Source organism: Perca flavescens, chromosome 5 (genome assembly GCF_004354835.1).
Source record: "Perca flavescens isolate YP-PL-M2 chromosome 5, PFLA_1.0, whole genome shotgun sequence".
Lineage (NCBI taxonomy): Eukaryota > Metazoa > Chordata > Actinopteri > Perciformes > Percidae > Perca > Perca flavescens.
The window spans coordinates 4,865,424-4,889,067 of NC_041335.1; the positions used below are offsets into that span (position 1 = coordinate 4,865,424).

The window sequence follows — 23,644 nt, forward strand, 5'->3', positions numbered from 1 at the left end:
ATTACAGGCAAATAACGCAACCCAGTTATACCATATCAGTATAACATGCGGTGCCCCAGAAAGTGGTACCTTAGACGGCTGCGTGTTGTGGGGGTGACGGAGGCGGTGGGGGAGGAGGAGGACAGGGAGAGCGGGGAGGAAGCAGCACTCAAGGCCATCAGGGAGGTTGAAGCGGCGTCTGGGGCAGACATGTCCCTCTTTATCTCCTCACTGCTCCGGCGGGACACTGCTCAGGATGGGGGACACAATTATAGACCTTTTTTTTTTTTAAACTAAACTTTTTTTTAACTAACCTAACGACTGCTTAGCTAGCATCTCTAACCTGAGATTGCCTTGGTGGAGTCCATGTTAGAGACCCTCTGGAGGACAGCCGCAGGCCGGCTAGCCGAGGTTCCCCTGAGAAGGTGATCAGCTGTGGATACATTACAGTATTTACATCACATATAGCGCTATAAGGGGCTTCCTCTGAAATTAGAAAACAGGGTCAGCAAAGAGCCACATTTTAGCCTCTCTGAGCTCAAGGAATACCGGACGAACAAGGATGCTTCGCTCAGCAAGAAAACAATAAATCAGAGAAAAATAAATGGAAAATTGGAGGCTATGACCAAGTCTGCACGTTCACATAAAACACTTGAACTCATTTCTGGTGAGAACAAAACTGTGGGAAATGCTACACTACGTGGTGGTTCGTCAGTCCCTCTTATCATCCACTCTAGTGTTTTGATTAACTAGAACATGAAGTCAACATACAGTAAACCTGCTAACTCCCAACACCAGGCCTCTGGGGAGAAGCCGTCATGTTATTTCCCATGAGAGAGGGGAGGCCCACGCCTGTTAATCGTTAGTTCACTGGAACGGAGGTATAGCAGAGGACAAAGGACTCTGGCATTTCCTGTGTGTGACCCATAGTTAACAGTACATTATTCTGCCCCTTTACACATTTATATCAACATTTATGGGAATAACAATTCTGAAATAAGGAAACTGTCCTTATTAATACAACATATGGAATGCATTGAAGTGATCCCTGGGGCAGCTGCCTCACCTGGCATGGTGATGTCTGTGTAGCTGGGCCTCTTATCACTCAGGGAGGAGAGCGGCTTAGCTGCTGACATCGAGCCAGATATGGAGTGTCTCTGAAACAGCAAATATAAAAAAAAAAGAAAAGGCTTTCTGTTACAAATCCTGTGAGTGGTCTTAGTTAAGAGGACTGTAATCCTAAATATATAAAAACAACACTTCCTTGCTCTCCAAAGAAAACCAGGTATCTCCAAATATATATATATTTTTTGCGGTTTTCAGAAAATCTGAGGGATTGAGTGTTCCTTTATTGGTTGAGGAAATTTTTCTTCTTTTTTTACAGTACACACACACACACACACACACACACACACACACACACACACACACACACACACACACACACACACACACACACACACACACACACACACACACACACACACACACACACACACACACACTCTTTAGGCTAAATGATACTTTGGATCATTTAAGCAGTATTAATGATTTTGTTTTGGCCACTTGAGGGCAAGAACCCGGAAAAGGCTGAATCTAGTTTGTTTTTCTTCATTTCTGTGATTTATGTATTTGACAGGCACAAATGCACAGCTCCTTAGCAGTACCAGAGTTAGCTATGAGCTAATTTTCATCCATAGTCCCTGGGGAGGAAACGGCAATATATAGTTGTCCTTCGTGCGATATGAGAATCTGTACGCTGACACCAAATATCGATATTTTAATTAATAAAATAAGGCGCTCTTAATAGATTTCCCTGCTCGCAGCATCGCTACATTATGGCTCCTTAGCTGCTGACATCGAGCCAGATATGGAGTGTCTCTGAAACAGCAAATATAAAAAAAAAAGAAAAGGCTTTCTGTTACAAATCCTGTGAGTGGTCTTAGTTAAGAGGACTGTAATCCTAAATATATAAAAACAACACTTCCTTGCTCTCCAAAGAAAACCAGGTATCTCCAAATATATATATATTTTTTGCGGTTTTCAGAAAATCTGAGGGATTGAGTGTTCCTTTATTGGTTGAGGAAATTTTTCTTCTTTTTTTACAGTCAAGAGTTTTTGATCCACCTTTGTAAAAACCTTGTAATTGTTACAAACTAAATCTTGCATCCATTCCCTCTCCCTTTTATAAGATTTAAATTTTTATATAACTATATTCATGTCTTTTTAAATCATGTTTGTTGATAGTACATTTTCCAATGTCTATCCTCATCAATTGCGTGGTTTTTAATAAAGTCTAGTGAAGCCAAAGACTATGTTTCACGTTGTGGTCAATAAAGATCTTTTCCTAACGGATCACTACAAAAGTGAACTGGTAAGGTAACACCATAGAAACATATTCATCCGAAGCCTTTCCTCCTGTACCTGTATGGGTGAAACGGCAGCTGCTGGCGGCGTCTTCATGGGACTGGGGCTGAGGGGTGTGCGTGGCAGCGGAGCAGCCGAGGCTGTTGGAGTCACAGAGGCAGTGCCATTGGAAGGTGGACCTAAGAGTGACAAGGAACCAAAACAGACAGCTGAGTTCAGACCTGCTCTGCACAGGTAACCAAATACACTTCTCATGTCATGTGTAAAGAGCCTTGGACAGACATATTATGTATAAATGTTATTATTAATACCAGCAGCAATATATAAAAGTGAGGAAAGTGGATAAAGGGACAATTTTTTTTAAAGTGAGGAAAGTGGAGCATATTGTGATTGTGTGGCACCTTGTGACGCACTGTCGAAGCTTTTGATGAGTGTTTTGACGGTGGGCGAGGGCTCTGAGGAGGTGGAGGATCGCCGGCTGAGGCCCATCCCCTGTCTGAGAGCAGCTAGGTCCCTCTCCACAGCATTCATGTAGTTATACACCCGGCCTCTCTCCTCATCCTGCCTGGAAAACACACAGTACCCTACTTAGTATGCACACTCAGAGCTCCTCAACTTCTACATTACATGCACACTAATATTCAACTATTATTCCAAACATGACAATATTCCGAATTAGATACAGGTCAACATCATATTCCGTTTGGATATTCAGAATAAGGCCTTTGTTTCCTGAATTTAGTAACCTGGGTAAACCCTGACGAAGTTCTGGCAAATTTGAGATTTGCTCTGCAAGTCAGTCTGGCGAAGAGCCCATTCAAACCCATTTCCAATGTCCCATCGAGGCACCAATCACAACCGCTGAGGCGGGCTTTACACCAATCACAACCGTTGAGGCATGCTTTACACGACGACAGCACAGCGACTGCGAGCATCTTTTTGTTTCCATTCAACATGACGGCCACCGAAGCGCAGCGTCACCCGGATCATTGGTCCGATTGGTTGAAGGATTATCCAATGCGCCCAGAGGCATTTGAGCGGCGTCCGTTGGTGACGCCCCTTTGGAAATTAACTTTCGATTAACCTTTCCCAGAACCACTGGTGTCAACCAGGCTATGAATATAGCATTTTCTGACTAAAATTCTTTGGACTTTGGAATATGCGTCTCAATCGGGGGTTTTACTGCAGTTTACGGCCCCCTGCCCATTTAGGCTACAGCTTAAGGTCAGCTCTGTGTGTTCAGTGTTGCTATGGTTTTTGTACACAAACCAACTAGCCAACAGTTTGCAGGGCTGCTAAATGCATGCTCAAAAGAATGAATTATGAAATAATTGAACATCAACAGGTTTTTAGGATATGCACAAACAACGAAACGCACACGTTTTCAAGAAGATGGTTTAAGGAATGAAATACGTATGCGGTGTTCGCACAGTCGAACAAGTCATGCACAGCTGCATGTAAACGGGAATATTAGTGGACTATTCATTTTCATTAGTCATGTAAACAGTTAAGAATACTGTCTTCTTGGAATAAGGGATATATGGAGAAGGAATATTATGTGCATTTAAAATTAAATATGGTTTGAGAATGGGTATTATTCAGGGGCTTATATCATGTTGTAGGGACATTTATGCTGAAATCGTCATTAAAAATAAATAATTTGTTCTGTGAAGGCAATTTTTAAACTGTGGGCTACATCAACGATAAATGAATGCTACCCTGCTACTGAGCACCCAGAATCATAATTTAAATAAGCAAAGTTTAATCTACCCTCGTTTTGTTTAGAAACATAAGACAGACGATGTCAGCGTGACTGCTGCAGCTCTTCTAAACGTCTCTCTGCAGCTCTCTACGGCTCTTACTTGCGGCTCTTGACCTCGTCCAGCTCCTTGCACAGCTTCTCGTTCTTCTCCTGGGTCTCCTGCAGCCGGCGCCGCAGGTCCCCGATCTCCTCCTGTGCTTCGGACTTGATGTCATTAGCAATGACAACAGCTGTCTGCAGATCGGCCTGGAACTGACGCCACTCCATTGACTCCTCCTACACACACACACACACACACACACACACACACACACACACACACACACACACACACACACACACACACACACACACACACACACACACACACACACACACACACACACACACACACACACACACACACACACACACACACACACACACACACACACACACACACACACACACACACACACACTTTAGGCTAAATGATACTTTGGATCATTTAAGCAGTATTAATGATTTTGTTTTGGCCACTTGAGGGCAAGAACCCGGAAAAGGCTGAATCTAGTTTGTTTTTCTTCATTTCTGTGATTTATGTATTTGACAGGCACAAATGCACAGCTCCTTAGCAGTACCAGAGTTAGCTATGAGCTAATTTTCATCCATAGTCCCTGGGGAGGAAACGGCAATATATAGTTGTCCTTCGTGCGATATGAGAATCTGTACGCTGACACCAAATATCGATATTTTAATTAATAAAATAAGGCGCTCTTAATAGATTTCCCTGCTCGCAGCATCGCTACATTATGGCTCCTCGAGGTGGCGCTCAACACATGAATGAGGGAAGCTTGAACATAAGTTAACTATCCAAAGAGTAAGAGGTTTTCAACAGGATGACTGACAGCAGTTTGAGGAAAATAACGGTGTCCCAGCCACGTTTAAGTCCAAAGTCTATGCCCATAGTTGCTGTAATTTGAATTTACAGACTGAAAAACTTGCAGAATTGTGCTGTTTTGTAATAGTTTGGGCTTGCAGTGACTAAAGAGAGAAAACCTGCACTTCACTTTTTCACGAGCATTTTGTATTCATAGTTAGACCGATATTGGGATTTATCATTGTAGCATTGTCTAGCAAAATATTGATTACTGCAGAATTGCTGTATCGTGATATTATCAATACTGTAAGCCATGCATGGTGTGAATCACAGGATCCCTCACAATACGTGAGGTATCCTATGATTCCCACCCTTACTACTTGCAAAATAGTTGCGCGAGAGAAAACTCAGATTGGACAGAGTCTAGCTAGCTGTCTGGATTTACCCTGCAGAGATGTAAGGAGCACTTAAGCATAGTCCTCATAAATCCACCAAATTTAAAATTCCAACACAAAGAAAGCGGAAGGAAACGGAAAATACATACAGTACATCCGGCAGAATTTCCTGCAGCACCGGAGCAATCCCGGAAGTGGAACGCAAAGGATATAGACTAAGGACACTTTGACAGCACTGAGTAGCTCCTTCAGCGATAGGATGCTTGCCCTGCAGGGTGTGAAGGAGAAACACTGCAGGTTTGTCCTTCCTGGGGCTGTCAGACTTCATAATCAACACTACAAGTAGACCACACGTTCCATAACTCTCATGTGCAATATCAATGTACACCTAGTCTATATCCACAATCTTTCACTTCCGGGATTGCTCCGGTGCCGCCGGAATGTCCATCTTTTAGGCCAGATGTCCGTTACCTTACGCTTTCTTTGTGTTGGAATTTTAAACTCTGGTGGATTTATGAGGACTATGGTTAACTGCTCCTCAGATCTCTGCAGGGTAAATCCAGACGGCTATCTAGGCTATTTTCTGTCGCACGACTAAAACAACTTTTGAATGTACACGTTCTACCATAACAAGTACCTTCCCGAGGCTATTTTGCAGCAGCACTGGGGCTCCGTGTGGTGCCTAGCACCGCCCATGACAATTGTGATTGGTTTAAAGAAATGCCAATAAACCAGAGCATGTTTTTCTCCCATCCCGGAATGCTGTGTGGACTCGCCAGACCCTCGTCCGCAGCACTGTGGAGGAAGGTCAGGCAATGCAAAACTAATATACACCTAACAATATCAATACTTCCTCTGTGAATTTGAATACTGTCAATAATGTGTATTCAACCTTTCACACTGTTTACTTATTATATTTAGCTTTTTACTGTTTATTTGTGGTTTTCTTTTAACTGCCTTTTTTTTGTATTTATTATATCTTGCACTTTTTACTGATGCTTTTGTTATTGGACTATCCCCTTTGCTGCTGTAACACTTAAAATGTCCCGCTGTAGGATTAACAAAGTATGATCTTATCTTAACAAGCTGCAACATCTGATATGTTATCGCCTTATAAAGAAGTGTTTCAAGCCACCTGATGAATGTAAGTCCAATATCCACTCTCCCTTTAGCTCTGCTTTGGTCTCCAACTCCTGAGAGGCATATCTGGCTATTAAGCTGCTAAATACTCCACTATGTTCACTGGCTAGTCGCTGACTGTGTTTTTCCATTATCTGAATGAATACAACTGCCTGCAGTGTCTAGAGACAGGGTTGATGAGAGCCATGAAATTAAACCAAAACAGTAAAATTGCTGGCTGCAAAACAACGAGCTGAAAGACATCAAAGTGCTTTTTTTTGCTGCTACATTAATGTGCTGAATAAGCAGATCAAGAGGACATAAACTACAATGTCTTCCCATGAAGCCAATGCAAATACTTGTTTGCGTTGGTTTTGAGCAGTGTCCACATTAATGTACTATTTCGTACTGGCCTAAATTGCTAAATTACTAGAAGGGCGCTTGGAGAGAGCAGACCCCTGCCATGGTCATGCGCTATCTCACAATGTTAACGAAAAAGTAAAATATATATTGTGTATCCACCCCATGATTCAAATCCGCTTTAAAATGTAATGGGTTCTTCCTTGGCCCATGCTACACTCTTCCACCAAGTTTCATGAAAACCGGCTCAGTATTTTTTCCCTAATCCTGCTGACAGACAGACAAACAAAAACCGAAAACATTACCTCTTTGGGGGAGGCAACATAGAGCTGTATGCAAATATTATTTGACCCTAGTCTACCAGAGTCTGTCCTGGTCCTCAAATAGCTCACTGCCCCCCTGCAGCGCTCTTACCCTCAGCCTGCGGTGAAGAATCTTAATCTCTCTCTCCATATCGTGCTTCTGGTCCTGCAGCTTCTTCAGAGAGTCTGAAATAGGAAGTAAATACATGTTGGTCTAACAATGCAAACAAGCTAGAGCGTTCTGTACTCCTACCCTAGAATGTATGTGTGGTGTAGCCAGCCCTTACTCCACAGCACTCCACAGTGGAGATAAGTCTGGCAATGTGAGACTGCCTGTTCAAATAAACATGAGGGTATATAAACCTACTAGCCAGTCAAAGTCTGACCATTACAATGAGTTTACACTGTTCTGTCCAGCCCACTTACTCTCCAGGTCTGTGATGATGAGGTTGTCGTGGAGTTTGAGAGCTCGGTGCTGCTCCACCTCATCCTCCAGCTCGAAGATGGTTTCCTTCATGTCTGCGATCTCTGTGTCTTTCTCCTGCAGCTCCGCACGCTGCTTCTCCAGCACGCGCTCCTGCTCGGCCATCTGCTGCCGCACCTGCTCCTGGAAGTCTCTGTACTCCCTGTCCAGCTGCACGAACACAGGAAGAGGGCTATCCTTTATTTCATCAACAAGCCATGAAGTAATTAGCTGACTTAATGTGCAAAACAAATCCATCAGTGTCATACAGTAACTTATGGAGACATATTGTGTACAGTGTGTATGTGTTAAGTACACAGTTATCCTTGGTCTAGTGGTACGTTGGCGAGGTACTAACAGGGACTGCGTACCACGCCTTGCTAAAGGTGGACTCTGGAGACCTGACCGCTGAATATGTGACATTTTCAAGCTTAAATCTGGCTCTGCTCTATAAACGGGAACTCATTTGGTGACCCAAAAACCCTTACTTGCAGCCTAGAATACTTTTTTTATAGGTCAAACACATCAATTTATTCTTTTAGTCCTTCAGGAAATTGATGTCTCTGTAATAACCTCCGATTATACATCGCATAATCTGAAAAAGTTTGAACTAACCTTACTGAAAGACTCCTGCAGTCGAGTGAGCTCACTGCGAGCTTGTTCCAGCTCCTTCTGCAACTTGGCCGCCTTGGCCTCCGCCTCTTCTTTCCCCTGATGCACTCCTTCCAGCAGTTGGCAGATGTCGTTTTTGTCCCCTGCGGTGTGAAGAGAGTACAGCTCGGCAACCCTGTGCCTCTCCTGGTCCAGCTGGGCTCTGCAGCGGCTCAGCTCCGCCTGGTCACTGCTAACTGCTGCCTTGTACTCCTCGAGTGTGGCCCCCATGGCAACTCGACCCTGTCTTTCGGACTCCATGATGCGCTCCATCTGGTGGTTCCTCTCTTTTAGCGCTCCGATCATCTCTTGGGCCTCAGCGTTGTCCTGCTCAGCCATCTTCAGTGTGTTGGACAGGTGTTGTTGAACCCCCAGCAGCTGTTCTCTCTCAAAGCGGGCGTTGTCTGCCAGTTCTCCGTAGCGCTGCTCCAGCTCCAAGTAGCGGCCACTCTTGATGTCCTCCTCTAGTCCGTACGATATGTGATGATCGTCCAGCAGAGAGCGCAGATACTCAATCTGTCGCCCGTACAGCTCCAGCTTGTCGCTCTGCTGGCACAGGGAGTCCATGAGGATCACCTTCTCTTCGCCCAGCCGCTCGTTCTCTCCGTTCAGCTCCTGGGTGATTTGCTGCAGGTCGGCCAGCTCCTGTAGCGTGGCCTGGAGCTCCTCGGCGGTGCTGTGCTGGTTCTCCTCCATCTGGTGGATGCGCTCCGTCAGACAGGCAACTGACACCTCACTGGCGTTGCCGCTGCTGCCCCGCCGCGAGCGCTCCCTGCTGGGGGCGCACTCCGATTCCGATGACGAGGAAGCTCCGGAGGGGGCGTCCAGAGCATCGTCGCTGGAGGTGACGGCCTGGTAGACCTCGCTGGATTCACTGTCCAGGTTGTCTGCTGAGCCTCCGTGCTGGTGTCCTGTGAGCAGGGGGTGTGTAAATCACATACGATATTATATTGATTGGGACACCGATACAATATTTACTGATAGTCACGATACAATCTTGATTCCATTCAATTCAGGGGCGTGCAATTGATAAGTTTTTTCATATTAATAAATGTCTGTTACATTGAAGCCATTGCCAAATGAGTTGATACAAGGCTAATTAAGCAAAAATAATAACCTCCTCTGAAGAGTCCATCATGTTTTTTTTTTTTATCCTCTGTGTCCTCATTGGTAACAACCAACTGCGTGGGGGAGGGGTGGGCGTGGTGCGCGATTACGGAAGGTTTATGTCATGTGGATGTGCTGGCAGTTTTGTTGCCATTACTAAGAATTCCTCATGGAGGCGACAGAAACTACGCACCATAGCTTTAAACATTTACAGTATATCAAGTCAAAAAAGTAACTAACTGAGCTTTTCCAGGCATTGAAATAAAAAAATGTTTATTAAAGAAAATAATAAATATTAAGTGGGACTCTAAAATAAAAGGGGCAACTTACAGATATTATGTATTGATATTTTCACTTTGCATCAATAATATTGGATCGTGGATCACTGAATCGATGGATCGATCCACATCAATGTATCGTTACAACACCCCTACCTGTGAGCAGATCCTCCAAGGATCCCGGGGCAGAGCCTTCCACCGAGGACGTCAGCGTACATGTTCCCCCGCCATCACTCTGCCCGCTACCTGCTGTCAGGTCCGGGCTCAGGTAGGCATAGGTGAACTGCTTGTCAGAGGCATCGAGCCTCTGCTCCAGAGAGAAGCCCAGCGCATTGAGTCGGTCTTTTAGCATTCGGTTCTCACTCTTGAGCAGGTTGAGCTCCTCCCTGATGGCGTGGTTCTGCTCTTGTAAGAGAATCAGCGTGGACTCCACGTCAGCCGCTGTGATGGCTGAAACCTGGGGCTTCTGCTCCTCCTCCTCCTCCTCCTCCTCTTCCTCCACCTCTGCAGCTTCTTCCTGTTGCGCTGCTTCCTTCCCTCCCAAGCCAAGCTGGGCCCTCATGTCCCGCAGCTCACTGCGAAGGTGGAGGATCTCCACATCTTTGCTTTTAGCCAAACCCAACAGGTCTTTCACTTTGGTCTCCAGAGCCACCTTATCGCTGATCTGGCTGTCTGATTTAGACTTGCTCATGCGGCCGTCAGACTCCGCCAGGATCTGGCTGCGAGAGCGCTTCCCTGAGGTTACATCCCCCGCTGCGGTCCCTGATACTAACTGCTTCTTATTGGCTGAGGTCCTGGATGTCCGGAGACGGTCTCGTGACAAATTTGGCTCCTTGGAAATGGAAGAGTTTGTACGCTTGGATGAAGTACCTGGTCAGAGAGAATAAAGTAATCTTTACATTTTCAGTAGGGGTGGGAAACACAATTCGAAAATCGTATGTATCGTGATTTTTTTGTGTGACTATTTTACAAATCGATTATTTTCCCCAGAATCGATATTGATCAGGGATATATCAATATCGTGATATGAGACTAGATATCGTCTTAGATTTTGGATATCGTAATATCGTGATATGACCATAAGTGTCTTTTCCTGGTTTTAAAGGCTGCATTACAGTGAAGTGATGGACTTTTATGAATTTACCAAACTGTTCTAGTTGTTCTATTATTAATGATTATTTATCTAAAATCTAAGTGTGAAGATATTTTGCGAGAGCACCAACTGTCAACTCTAGAATATATCGTCGCAATATCGATAGAGGTATTTGGTCAAGAATATCGTGATATCTGATTTTCTCTATATCGCCCAGCCCTATATTAGAAAATATGGGACGTAGAAATAAGCGCTGAAAATGTGTAGAAGAAAAATTTAACAATTTAAAAAGTTGGAAAAAACTAAAACAAACTGAAAAAAAGGCGTCAAAAACGTCGAAAAGGTTGACGGGAAGACAACACAAGGGTTAATCAGAATTTATTTTTACATTTTATTGTTATTTGAACAGCTGAGCATTGAACCAGGTGAAGAAACCTGTTTATTATTTATTCATTTGATTTTGCAGCTGTTCACTGAAATAGCCGGTTTCTATGAAACTACTTGTGACATGTCATATTTGGCTTTGACTTTGACTGAGCATTTGCACTCACTTTGCAGAAAAAATATTGGGATATATATCGTATATCGATATTCAGCCAAAATATATCGGGATATGACTTTCGGTCCATATTGCCCAGCCCTATTTTTTACCAATGACTTAGCTTAATATTTTCTGTTTATATGGTACCGCCGACGGCCACTACATCATATCCGCTTCCAGCAAAACAGAGCGACAACAGAAAATGCAGAAAATACAAATTAAGTCAATGTCAGACTGACATCCGCTGCCTCTTTTAGAAAACAATTAGCTATTAGAAATGTCTCATGATATATTGTCTCAAGAAGTGGATTACTCAACTTTTGTTTTTGTTAAAAAAAAGGAAAAGACAATCGCAATACTTCTAGAATCACAATACAAATCGAATCAGCACCCATGTATCGTGAAAGAATCAAATCAGGACAGAGGCATATCTTCCCAGCCCTTATTTTCTGTTTAATACCTTACTAAAGATAGAAGAGAATTCATATGTAGGCATGGACTATTACCTGAAGTTGTCTTTGGCTTGCTGTCTAGGCTGCAAGCATTAGTCCCAATGGAGGCAGTCTTCTTGGTCCTGCTGACAGCATTACTTGATGCAGGATTCCCTCCGGCCATAGCTGCTAAAAGATCATCATTGCTTTTCACCTGAAAGCACACAAAAGAAATTAAAAAAATAAAATCAATGGTGGCGCTCCTCCTGACTCCTAGTTTTTATTTATTTATTTATTTATATATATATATATATATATATATATATATATATATATATATATATATATATATATATATATATACACACACACATATATACACACACACACAATTCATCCTGTGATTCCCCTCATGCCCATCCCCATCACTCATCCTTTTGTTCCGCACACACACGTGAAAAGCAACAGCTTTACACACACACACACACACACATGCACGCACACGCACGGTTTGTTTTGTTAAATTTTTGCTGCTCTGTTAATGTTTCTCGTTTGTGTTGTTTGATTTTTGCTGGTCTGTTAATGTTTTGTCTTCTGTCTTGCAATAAAAATAAAAAAAAACATCCATTTTTAAAATCAACACATTCACTATCAAAAAAGAACATCTAATCAAATTCAAAGTGTCTATCACGTGATGAGTCTTACCTTAGACAGAGGTGCAGTGGTGCTGGTCTTAGCTGCAGGCTTTCCGGAGCCAGCGGTAGCCGTGGCCTCTGCCTTCCCTCGATCTCCGCTCACCTTACTCGCCGCTGTCCGGACCGACTTCTTCATACTGAGCTCTGTGATGCCGATACATTTACAGCTCAATCTGTGCACAAAGGAGGGGTGGAGAAAAGGTAATGTGTGTCAGTGTGTAGAGTGATAGCTCCAGTTTTCCATGGAAGAGGAATTCTTTCCACAGAGGCTATTCCCCTAACACTGGAACACACTGAGACCACATTGAATAGCCAAGCACTTGCAGAAAAACTTGTGTCTGTCTTTGTGATATGAAGATTTTAATACTGACTTAAAATAATTCTGCTTATTCTCCCAATCCCTACAATGAGTTTTTGTAGATCTTGCAGTTTAAAAATATTGTTAATTACATTTACGTCATGATACATGTACACTTTAGTTCCATTTGGTTGCCGTTAGGACAGCTGCAGGGGACCACCCCAAATACAAGAATCTACACTGAAATAGAGGCTTTCAAAGGCCAAACAATATCTCCACTAGGTGGCTCTTTTGTATTTGCGATAGTTCAGTCAGTTCAAAGTTTCACATGCCTGTCAGCTGCAACAACGATCAAACTGATAGAGTTTGATGTGTGTGCATGGTTGCACTCTGCACCGCCAGACAAAGATGGGCAAGACAGAGTTTTTCCGAGCACTGTGTAGAAAATTGAGCAGAGCCAAAAAAGGAAAAGTAAGATTCCTTCACAGATCAAAGTGAAAGCTCAAACTAGCACAACTGCAGCCATTATTTTGTGAGGCAAAAATGTGAGTCTGTCAGCCTGTTACTGGGCAACCGGTCCGATGCACTGAATATCATGTTGCCCTGCCAAGAAATCATTAAGTGCCATGTTCGTGCAAGATGTACTCATACCAGGATAATTTGGTGAGCTGCATTGTTGCAGAATGTGTCTTGAATTAATAACAGGTGATACAAAAATATTCTCTCAAAACTATTTCAAATGAATCCCCTATAATTATGTTGGAGCAATTTTGCCAACAGTGTTCATTTGGCAGCGGACAAGGTGCTGAAACTGGCTGTAACCAAATAACAAAAGCTTGTATAAAACACGGCAGGCTTTATTCCGCATTGTTCCCGCGTTGCGTCCAGGTCTGAAGAGAACTTGACTTGATGCCATTATAGCTAGAAAAAGTGATTTGGGACACAGCTGGAGACTAAGAGTAAGCACTTTAGCACAGATTTGGACGTCTTGGAGCTTTTTACACTAAGGCTCTTGAGAGGAAAAAGTGAAGCTGAAGAAGTTATTTGTTTGAAACCCAGCTACAATCTCTCTCTGCTCGGTTGTTTTCTTGAGCAGAAGTTTGTTGTTTGGGTCTGGGAATACATATAATCAAAAATCAGCAGCAGTAAATCAGACTTTAAATAGAACACTGTGAGAAGGGTTGGAGGAGAGAAAAAAAAAAAAGATTGAGAAAAAAAAAAGATTTATTAAATAACATTTGAAAAACCTGTATAAACTGAACACCAAAGAACAATATTAACTATGCAAATTTTTAACAATATATCTAAAACAAACAGACCTAAACTCCATGTGGAGATGATTTGAGCATGTTTGAATGTCACATTTCATTTTAGTATGAGTGTCCAAGTACCGGAAGATGCACAGCAATTGCAGCTGCAGCCACAGGATGTCAGGTCAGGTCAGATCAGTTGATAGAGTACAGCAGGGCTCCACACTAACTTTTTGCCTTGGTTGCACTGGTGCGCCTAACTTTTTTTATTTAGGTGCACCAGCACAAAATTTAGGTGCACCCAAATTTTTCCTCGCATCGCCGTAACGCTGAATGGCGATACACGATATATAGCTCTGTATTTTTTTTACAAAGTGGGCTAAATGTTCAGTTTTAAGTCAAAGCAACTTTTCACAAGCTCTTTTATTAAAACAGATTGTGATTAAAATAAAATGCAAAGACAGGGTTTCCTTTACCAGTTTGAAAATATACAGCTGCAACACATGTAAATGAAAGTTATCTAAAATAAATAGCCTAGGATAGATAGATAGAGATATATATATATATATATATATCTATCTATCTATCTATCTATCTATCTATCTATCTATCTATCTATCTATCTATATATATATATATATATATATATGACTCATTAGAGGCGTTACACCCGTCTTGTGTAGGGTATGAAATGTCTGTATCGTCACTGCGCTGCATTTTTATTAACTATGATCCAGCAGGCTCCGTCTTACACGCTATTACTCAACGAACTGAAGTTAGTTGCATTTAATAACTTCTAATGTGTTTTTCACCTGGCGGCCGCAGTAACAGAGAGTTACCGGTACCAACACAGGTTTCCATCTCCTACTTAACAATATACAGCTGTGTTAATAACAATTAAAACTGTAGACAAATGTCGGGAGTTTGGACCGGCGGCGCTGTGTCTCTCCATGTTGCCGTGTGTGAGTGAATGGGGGCGGGGCTGCACGGAGGAGAGATCCAAACACAGGCACGGCTTTCCAGAAGGAACGGGTCATGTAACGCAACATTAAACCATATCGATAAACGACATTGCTTCGTTAGTGGAGAGGCAGCGGATGCAAGGACGTTAGGTGCACCGGTGCGACCTAGGAAAAAACTTGTCGCACCCTTACAAAGTTTGGTCGCACTCTCGAGCCCTGTACAGCCAAATCATTATTGATTTCTTTCAAAAGTGTTAGGTGCATTGTATATCTTCATTATATGAGTTAGCAGCTGCAGGAAATAAGTTAACATACATGAACATTAGTTGAACGGAGACAATTAAAATATGTGCAGAATATTGCAGCATTTGTTAACACAAACATGCTGAATCCACACAGTAAACCAATTCAGTCTCAGTCTAGAAATTAACTTGTTCTGGATGCATAAAGCCCTTTGCAATCAGCTTTGCACTTTGCACAGTAAGTTATCTCTAACAAAGATAACATAACTAACGTTAGCTAAGAGCTAGCTAGAGTGTTAATCAGTTAGCACAGCTGACAGCTCACTATTAAAGAAGCTCAAAGCTAGGTTAAAGCTAACGTTAACACTGCAGTGTTTCTCAGTTGGCACAGCTGATAGCTAGCTAACTAAAAAAGAAGCTCAAAGCCAGGTTAACGGTCAGCTTTCTGGTGTAGCTAATTTCCTCACTGTACCGTGGAGGGCGGTAGACTTACCCCGCTTTGGGTTTAGCCAGAGACAACTTGCTCTGAGCAGCATTGCTGTGCCTCGCCAGCTGTGCCTTTAAGTTTTTTTGTGGAAGACTAGACATTATCGGTAAAAGGCAGCGCTAGCGAGTGTTCGCTAGCTAGCTAGCTATCAGTCCGAGCTCAGTTCAAGAAGTGGCGGCCAGTTTCTTCAGCATTGCTCGCGACACGAGATGGATGAGACAAGTGAGCAGAGCTCGCGCTAAGTTTGTCTCGCCGCTGGGTTGTAATTTGTTAAAGTTCATTTAGCTTGGTTACTAATTCAACCGCTACGTTAACTTTCCTCGGAAATGTGAGGAAGACCCTTCCGTCCATGGGGAGACCACTTTGCGCCCATTTAACAAACTGACTCCTTATTGGCCGAGGCCGATAACTCTGGAGGGCGTATCTTGCAGCCGGCGAAGCGAGCGCAGCGCAAAGCCCGACGCAAGTGTCTTTGCTAGTTTATGACCGACGCAGTTGTCAATTTCCCGTCCAGCGACCAAGCAAATACCTGGGCCCATCTTTGCGCCCATGGGCGTGCTGGTCTTACAGGGAGGTGTGTTCAGGTGAATTCTTGGCGTATTGCTATCTTGAGCCAGCGGGAAGTGATCGCGCCATTGACCAACAAAAACCTGTCACATTTGAGCCACATGTTGTCAACTTCTCTTTCCTGATACCTCCAGAGAATCGAAACTAACCTGCTACCACAACTGCACTTTATTCCAAAACAAGGGGAGAGCCGGCACGATTGAAACGCAGGACGAATGAAACATTAGTTTTCTCCGAGTGCAATGATGATAGACAGACTTCCTTAGGTCAAAACATAGAGCATGTTAACCTCCTATCAGCTAAAATATCTTCCTGTTATTTCCTTTTATCACGGAGTTACAGGCGATAAATACGTTTTGATGGTCGAAAGTAAACTTCATTAGCGGTTACATTTTTTCGATTATTAAGGAGTGTTTTTTCATTTCCGACCAGGCTATAACTCCATGTGTAATAGTGTGTTTTGTGTATATTCCAGCTAACTTTATTTTCTTAAGTGGTACTGTCTCAAAAGGGGAACAGGATGTTCCATTTGTCGACAATTTAATGTTATTTAAAATACAGTGATTGTGCTAGATTAGCCTTGTCACTGTTGTTATGGTTTTCAACCCCAAAGAAAGTAGTAATGTTTCATGTACATTTATTTTCATTTAGATGTGTTGATAATTGTCATCGGTGAATAACCTGTGTATGGTACGTGCGCATGAGCGTCCCTCTCTCAGTCTGTTTTGGAAACTGAGAGAGACGGGTACGTTGACGTAGTATCCCGTGTATAAATGTAATTCCAATGTTGATGTACTATGCTATGACTATGTTCTGGAGGAGTGATGAGGGACAGATGTGGTGTGTAGGGCTGGAGTCTGTATTGCACTGTGTTCCTTTTAAGTGCCGCTGCATGCTCAGAGTCGCGCTTCAGGACCCGCGGCATTATGGGAAATGTAGTTTTCCTGTGGGATTTGAATAGAACGAATGTGATGCGTATTTGTACTGTTAGTGTGTGTGCACATATAAGGTTTCTGTATTTACCTGTTATCTATTACACATGAGGCAGGGCATGTTTACTTTATTTTGCATTTGTTTTACTTTATTATTTTATGTATCCCTCACAGTAGTCTGAGAAGAGGGTGTGTGGAACTGATGCAGTCCCTGTCACATGTGTCATTACAGACTCGATCAGTAAAGCAAAGATCCAAAGAGAGAGCTGTGGTGTCGTGGTGATTTTGTGGTGTGTCCTGAATCCGCTACACATGTGTTTTAAGTAAATGCACAAATATCTGTGTTTACGATCATTTATGGAGGTGAGACATGGAAAAGCAGTTTTAGAAAGATGAAAATATATTTCCCCACCATATATATACCCCCACCACGTAGGGGGTCGAGTTTTCCCATGTTCCCTATGGAGACTGACGGGCTGTGGGTCGTTAAGGTCACTTATTTGGATGTGCATTGGCCTAACCCACGTAAAGACCTAGTGAAACGACATTTTCCACAATAGAAACATTCTATAAATGGGAAAACATACTGTTTTAGCTATAAAAATGGCAGAATCATCTGCAGTGCATGATATTTCAATAACCGCTTCACGATGACGGCAATGAGTTGTTACCAGACATTCACGAAGACATAAAGCCCAGCAACAATCTATCTAAAATAACACCTTTTGGGAGTACCATTCATGATATAGTAAAATATTGAAGTTGCGGGAAGTTTGTATGTTTCATTCATCCCCCCCACCCGCCGCCCATGCTGAAACATTACGCACGTCCCACTTTTGCTGTAACAATTCCTGAACGATTTTGTTCAAAGCTGAAAATGCAACTGTATTTGACAGATGACAGGTGTAGGTTGCTAGTGACAAAATATTAGCTTTCAGTGCGATACGATCGCTTTGTAAATTACGTTTAATTAAAAAGTGTTTCAACTGTCCCGGCTCTCCCTTACTTTTCTAATAGATTTCAGCTGTTTCCTTGGTACAGATGATACTTTAAATCTGTCATCCTGCTCCAAATCTTCCACTTCGAGGGCACTCCGAGACCTCAAAGTGATTAATTTTTTTCTGCCGAGAAGGTATATATTTGGTTTATTATTTCTGTCAGCTTAACCTTGGCCTCCAGTGACGTAGATGTTGAGAAGTGTTTAGATACGCCTACGGTAATTCATATGACTAAACCATGAAAACACAAAGCCCTAGCCTTGAGGAAGAGTTATGAGGAGTGTGATTTAATTAAAATGTATATTTTTCAAGTTGCAACACACGGAAATCTCTAACCAGAATAACGTGCTTACTCCTTAGTAAGTTTAGAAAGTGCTGCAACCAAACAAAAAAAAGATCTTCCCTGCCTCATGTGGAGAAAATGGCAAATAATGTGTCTCAGCTGGTTAGAATCTGCAGCTCCTGTGGCCAAAGGTAGATTGTATTCACTGAAACAGGCCTGTACAGCAGGCTTATGGTTTACGATATAAACTCAACTTTCAGAGTATACTTTGAAGCATATAGTTGGAACATGTGCAACCTCTTTGACCGTTCATGATTAGAATATTTATTCTAAATTTACACCATGCATCTTCCCCCAGTCCAGTGTCTTTTTCTGGGTTAAGCTCTTTTTTACGTCCCCCTACATCCCCACAAGGCTTACCTTATTTGGAAGCTTTACACCATGGCTCTATTTAGAGAACATGCACTTTCTCATGTCTGTACAGTTCTTACTACACGTCACCCAGACCTAGACATTATGTGTTGACGGGTTATCTTAAATTATATATGCAGTGAAGCTATAAATAATTGTCTGGGAAGCTTTCCTTGTCTTTCAGTCGGCCATTACCAGCACTTCTACGGTCCTGCTGTCATGTCTTACTTTTTCTCATTATTAACAAAAACCTTTTGGGCACAAAGAAAAATAGAACCATTTCAAGTTTCAGAACCATTGCTGACGCTAAATTCATACTGTATGCCACTGAGCAAGTAACTTCTCCAGCTGAAAATACAGGGCAATCAATAGGACTCCTCTTGCTATATAACAGCCCACCTCACAACACTCCTATATCAGGGTTACCCCCAGTGTATTGCAAGCCTGGTGGCCCACTGGGCCTAAGTTGCACCCCACCAGGCCTAAGAATGTGTGTCAAAGCAGATGTCTGAAACAGAGAGCTGCTAGCTAAAGCACAGCTCTTTTCATTGGATCTGAATAGACATGGGAGCACTGGCTGGGGACCAAAAGTCCAGCTAAATGGGGCAGAGGCAAGGGGGTAAGCAAGCATCCGGAAAGCGTATCTCCTATGGGGAGATTCTGAGGCTAACAAGCCATCACCTTCCGCTAGCATTTAATTGACTCCCATTCATTTTGGCGTCACTTTGACATCGAATAACTTTACATCTGAAGCGTTTAAAGACTCTATTTGTCCATTGTTTATTTCTAAAGAAACACAACAATGTATAAAAGGCTCCATTACCTTGTATCTCACGTTATGGCCCCGTAGCAGCCATTTTTGTAAAAATAGGCTAACGATTGTGTCATAACCACGCGACTTTCTGTTGCACGGTAGAGAAATTACCAGTCAGCAGAAGCTCGCAGGCAATCGGGGGGGCCGTGGAGGCATACAGTCAGGGGAGAAGCCCATAGAGAGTCCATGAAAGCATCGGAACAAAATATTTCAGCAACGTTTTGATGGAGTGAATTCATAAGAAGTAACATTAATCCAAGAACAAGAACAAACAGATTTCTCTTGGCACAGCTACCAGAAGACTTCCAACTTTCAGACAGGTTGCTCACGTCACATCTACGTCGTCAAGCTCAGTTTAAGGCTGCGCAGTAACGCTCAGCCAGCACCGGAAAAGTGCTTCTAATTGACTTCACTGGTCTCAGTCGAAGTCTATCGCTGTGTACATTTCTTTCACCGTCTATGGGCAGAGGCAGCTGCCTTTTCTTTCATTCTCTCACTCTGCAAAACTACTGCAAAAAAAGGTTTGTGTGTGTACCAGTTTAGAAACTCTTAAGAGGAGGAATTTAAATACACACAATACGTTTACACACACTTGCATGTCAGACGGGGCTCAGTTTGGAAAATGTAGTCTAAAAGAGTTGTTCTTCTCACACGGCACTACTGTAGTAGTACATCTGTGATGAATCACACCGTGTCCAAAAACAATGCCGTTTCTGTGATGCTGAAGAACTGTTTTCTTGGTGACTCCGCATCATTGGGCTCACGGATTATTGTTTAAATATGGCTAAACTCTTTAATAAACAACACAAAAATGAAGAGTCCATCCGGTTTATCTGCCACCAGCAGACATTTTCTTAAATATGAGCCAACTGCATAAATCTTCTGAGGAGGAATGGCACTGATATTCAGAATCTACAACATATTAAGTAGCCACAAGGATATGATTATTTAATGTTTCAATTTTGCCTATTTAATAAGAGGTAGGACATTGTCAACAGAATTCTTTACTATGCTAAACACCTCAAGTCAATTTAGCCATGTGGCGCTCTGCGCTGCAGAACATAAGCTGCTCCTTAATAAGCCAGAAGCCAATAACACTTATCCTGATTCTAATTAAATAGAGCTACAGTATTTGATTTCAGTGGTAATGAATGCAATGGATCTGATCTAAGGCTGACCAAAGGAACAAGTGTGTGTAGTGTTCCCTTACAGACAGCTCAACAAAGCATGAGACATGAGACAGAAGACGCAGTTAAGTCTGGGAAGAGAAGGAGGTGGGGGTTGCAGTGGTCTAGTAACTTATTAATATCCCTTCCCTGCTCTCCTCCCTTATTCATGCTTTAACTGCGGGGAGGCACTTCCTTGCCAAAACATCAGCTTCCTGTGGTGGCGTCTCAAGTAGCAGAAAAAAAAAAGTGGTGACTGTGTGTACAAGGACAAGCAGGCACCAGTCTGCCTCAGACAGACCAGAAACTGTCAAACCTTGAATTTCATTATATAATCATACGCCTCGCTATTATTCACAAGACTGGAATGCAATTAAACAAGCCATTTTCTGTGATGCAGCCTTCAGTAAAATGGAAATTTCCAAATTCAGTATTTCAATGCTACAACAATATGCTGATTAAAATGAAGAATATGTAACTAAAATGCCTTAACACATTAACATCGACCTGTCCTGGCACTGTAGAAGCAAAACCAGCCATAGTGATAACATGAGCTGTTTGTGAGTTACCATTCCCCTTCCACTTCGTCAACATACTGTGTGGAAGAGTTGTCATGCCTACTACAACTAAAAATGTAATCATCTGTATTACATTTAACCAAACTGGGCATGAGTTTGATCGTGACATATGGGGTTGTCTTGGAAATACATTTATTTATTTCCCCTTGTTCAAAGTTCCCAAGATTATAATATTTTTCTAAACGCAAACAACGATCAGGCAGAGCCGAGAAGGAATATCTCATAAGCCAATCTCCTGGACATTGATTTAAAGAGTGGTGTGTGAAATATTGCTCTTTCCATGCTATTCCAGGAGAGTTGCGAAACATCTGTGGTCACCTCTGGTTAAACTCTGCAATAGTATACCGTTTGGGCCAGCCAAAGGGAATTGACAAGCTGCAACATCAGTTTACTGTTGACTCTTCTCAGAGGGATGGCAAATTTACATTGTTCTTGGCTACACCTAGCTAGCTACGTTAGCAGCAGCACGGCTAACGTTAGCCCCAACAGTGTGTCATTCAACCACACAAGCAAATACTTTACCAACTAAAACTTTTAGGCAAAGACAACTATCCCACTCCATGGAGTAAGCATACGTCGATTATATCAGGTTAGAGACCAAATGGCAACTTAAAACCAAGGAGATAACCCAGGTAGCTAGTTAGCTATAACGTCAGGCACGCAGGGAATTTCAACAATTTCACTTCCTGTCTGGCCATGCGCTTTCAAAACAAAAGCACCGAGCCAGACACGTAAGCACAACCGTTCAACAACTCCTGAAACTATAATAACTATGTCACAAATCCGAAAGAGGAGAATTTGAAGAAGTCTTTGAGTAAAAGAGAGATATAATAGATAGGTATATAGTATGTAGATATTGAGTAGATGTAATATGGGTTATATTGCAGATATTCAGCCAGGTGAAAAGATACTTCCACTTTACAAACTCAAAAGACCGAAGTTATTTCCAAACATTTAGCTGTAGGTAGTCTTGCCAACACGTTCAGGGTAGCCTACTAACGTTAAGTCAGCCAAACTAGAAATGTATCACTGAAGTGATTTAAAACCATTGCCGAGAACAACAAAAGATGTGACAAATTCAAAGTCAGCAGAAACTTGTCCCGGTTAAACGCAAATTGCCTTTAATCAGGAAAAAAAAAGCTCCTTAGTTAGTTAACGTTATATTGATATACATATTGATTTAATAATGGTCTTTCATAACTGAATGTGCGTCAATATAACGTATAAGTGGTGCTGAATCTAAACACATCGCGACTTATTTTGAAATAATTCATAGTATAGGTTTAAATGATTTTTTCTACCTTGACAGCTGACTAAAAATCTGGTTTGATGGTTAAAACAATAACTGTAACGCTATTTAAAACAAACGAACGAACAAACAAAGCAAGTCTGTGCATTTAACGTAACTTTAGATTAGGTTTTGTGCGTTTCTTTTCAGTTAGTTAATTTACCTCAGCTGTCAGTACCGTTAAGCAACGGTAAAGGCAATGTTGCTAATGCTATCGTCAGGCTAACAACGTTAGCATAGCCGGCAAAAAAAAGACAGCGCTGTGTCAGTAAGCAGGTACAATATTCCTACCTGAGGTTCTCCTAATTTTTCTGTTTGACACGTTGATGAATGTCCGATAGGTGTTCATTTGCGGTCGCAAACAGTTCGCTAATTCACAACTCCGGACGGGAGCAGCATCGGTTTCGGATGTCAGCTTCTTTCTGTTGGCAGCTGCCGGATGATCTTCTGCTGCCCCCTCCTCTAGTTGCATCATCTCAGCATCACCCTCTGTACAGGGGGACACGTTACTGCCCCCAGGATGTCTAAATATCTAGACGGACGTCTATTACTGTTTCCAAACTACTGGCACTGGGCCAAAAGTCTGCAGCGCTTCTCTTCAACCAAGTCTACAACACCTTTAATAAGGGTAGAGGAAAATGGCACAAATCCAAGTTACAGTGATCTGCGGATTATTCCATCTAAAGTTGAGATAAATCGTTCACATACTCTTATTAATAGATCACACCTTAATTATTATAAGACTATAATGTTATGTGGACATATGGTTAGCATCAATCACATTTGATGTGAACACTTGATGTGATTCTTTGCTACATAATGACAACTGAAAGTATACAGTAGGCCTTCTTACTTTTTAATCCACCATTACATTGGAAACTTGCAATGGAAATGTCTGGATTAACAGGTCATGCATGGCACATACCAAAGGATCCCGGGCCACCAAAGCCCAGACACAGTTAATGT

General features: G+C 42.3%; 1 protein-coding gene across 4 annotated transcripts in view; it reads right to left on the reverse strand.

Moving 5' to 3' along the window:
- The window catches only part of specc1la (sperm antigen with calponin homology and coiled-coil domains 1-like a), a 35,030-nt gene extending 11,762 nt beyond the window's left edge, over nucleotides 1–23,268 (reverse strand). The window contains exons 1-13 of one of the 4 annotated variants that reach the window (XM_028577667.1): nucleotides 22,970–23,268; nucleotides 12,413–12,575; nucleotides 11,783–11,921; nucleotides 9,799–10,512; nucleotides 8,222–9,168; nucleotides 7,570–7,777; nucleotides 7,256–7,329; nucleotides 4,209–4,384; nucleotides 2,748–2,911; nucleotides 2,404–2,525; nucleotides 1,046–1,136; nucleotides 323–412; nucleotides 70–226 (exon numbers count right to left, since the gene is read on the reverse strand). In XM_028577667.1, coding sequence (XP_028433468.1) covers nucleotides 70–226; nucleotides 323–412; nucleotides 1,046–1,136; nucleotides 2,404–2,525; nucleotides 2,748–2,911; nucleotides 4,209–4,384; nucleotides 7,256–7,329; nucleotides 7,570–7,777; nucleotides 8,222–9,168; nucleotides 9,799–10,512; nucleotides 11,783–11,921; nucleotides 12,413–12,538 — 3,008 coding nt within the window. In that variant the 5' untranslated portion in view covers nucleotides 12,539–12,575; nucleotides 22,970–23,268. Of the gene's footprint in view, nucleotides 1–69; nucleotides 227–322; nucleotides 413–1,045; nucleotides 1,137–2,403; nucleotides 2,526–2,747; nucleotides 2,912–4,208; nucleotides 4,385–7,255; nucleotides 7,330–7,569; nucleotides 7,778–8,221; nucleotides 9,169–9,798; nucleotides 10,513–11,782; nucleotides 11,922–12,412; nucleotides 12,576–14,091; nucleotides 14,159–15,647; nucleotides 16,067–22,969 lie in introns of those variants that run through there. The other 3 variants (XM_028577666.1, XM_028577665.1, XM_028577668.1) reach the window with 3 other exon arrangements.
- Nucleotides 23,269–23,644: the final 376 nt, after the last annotated feature.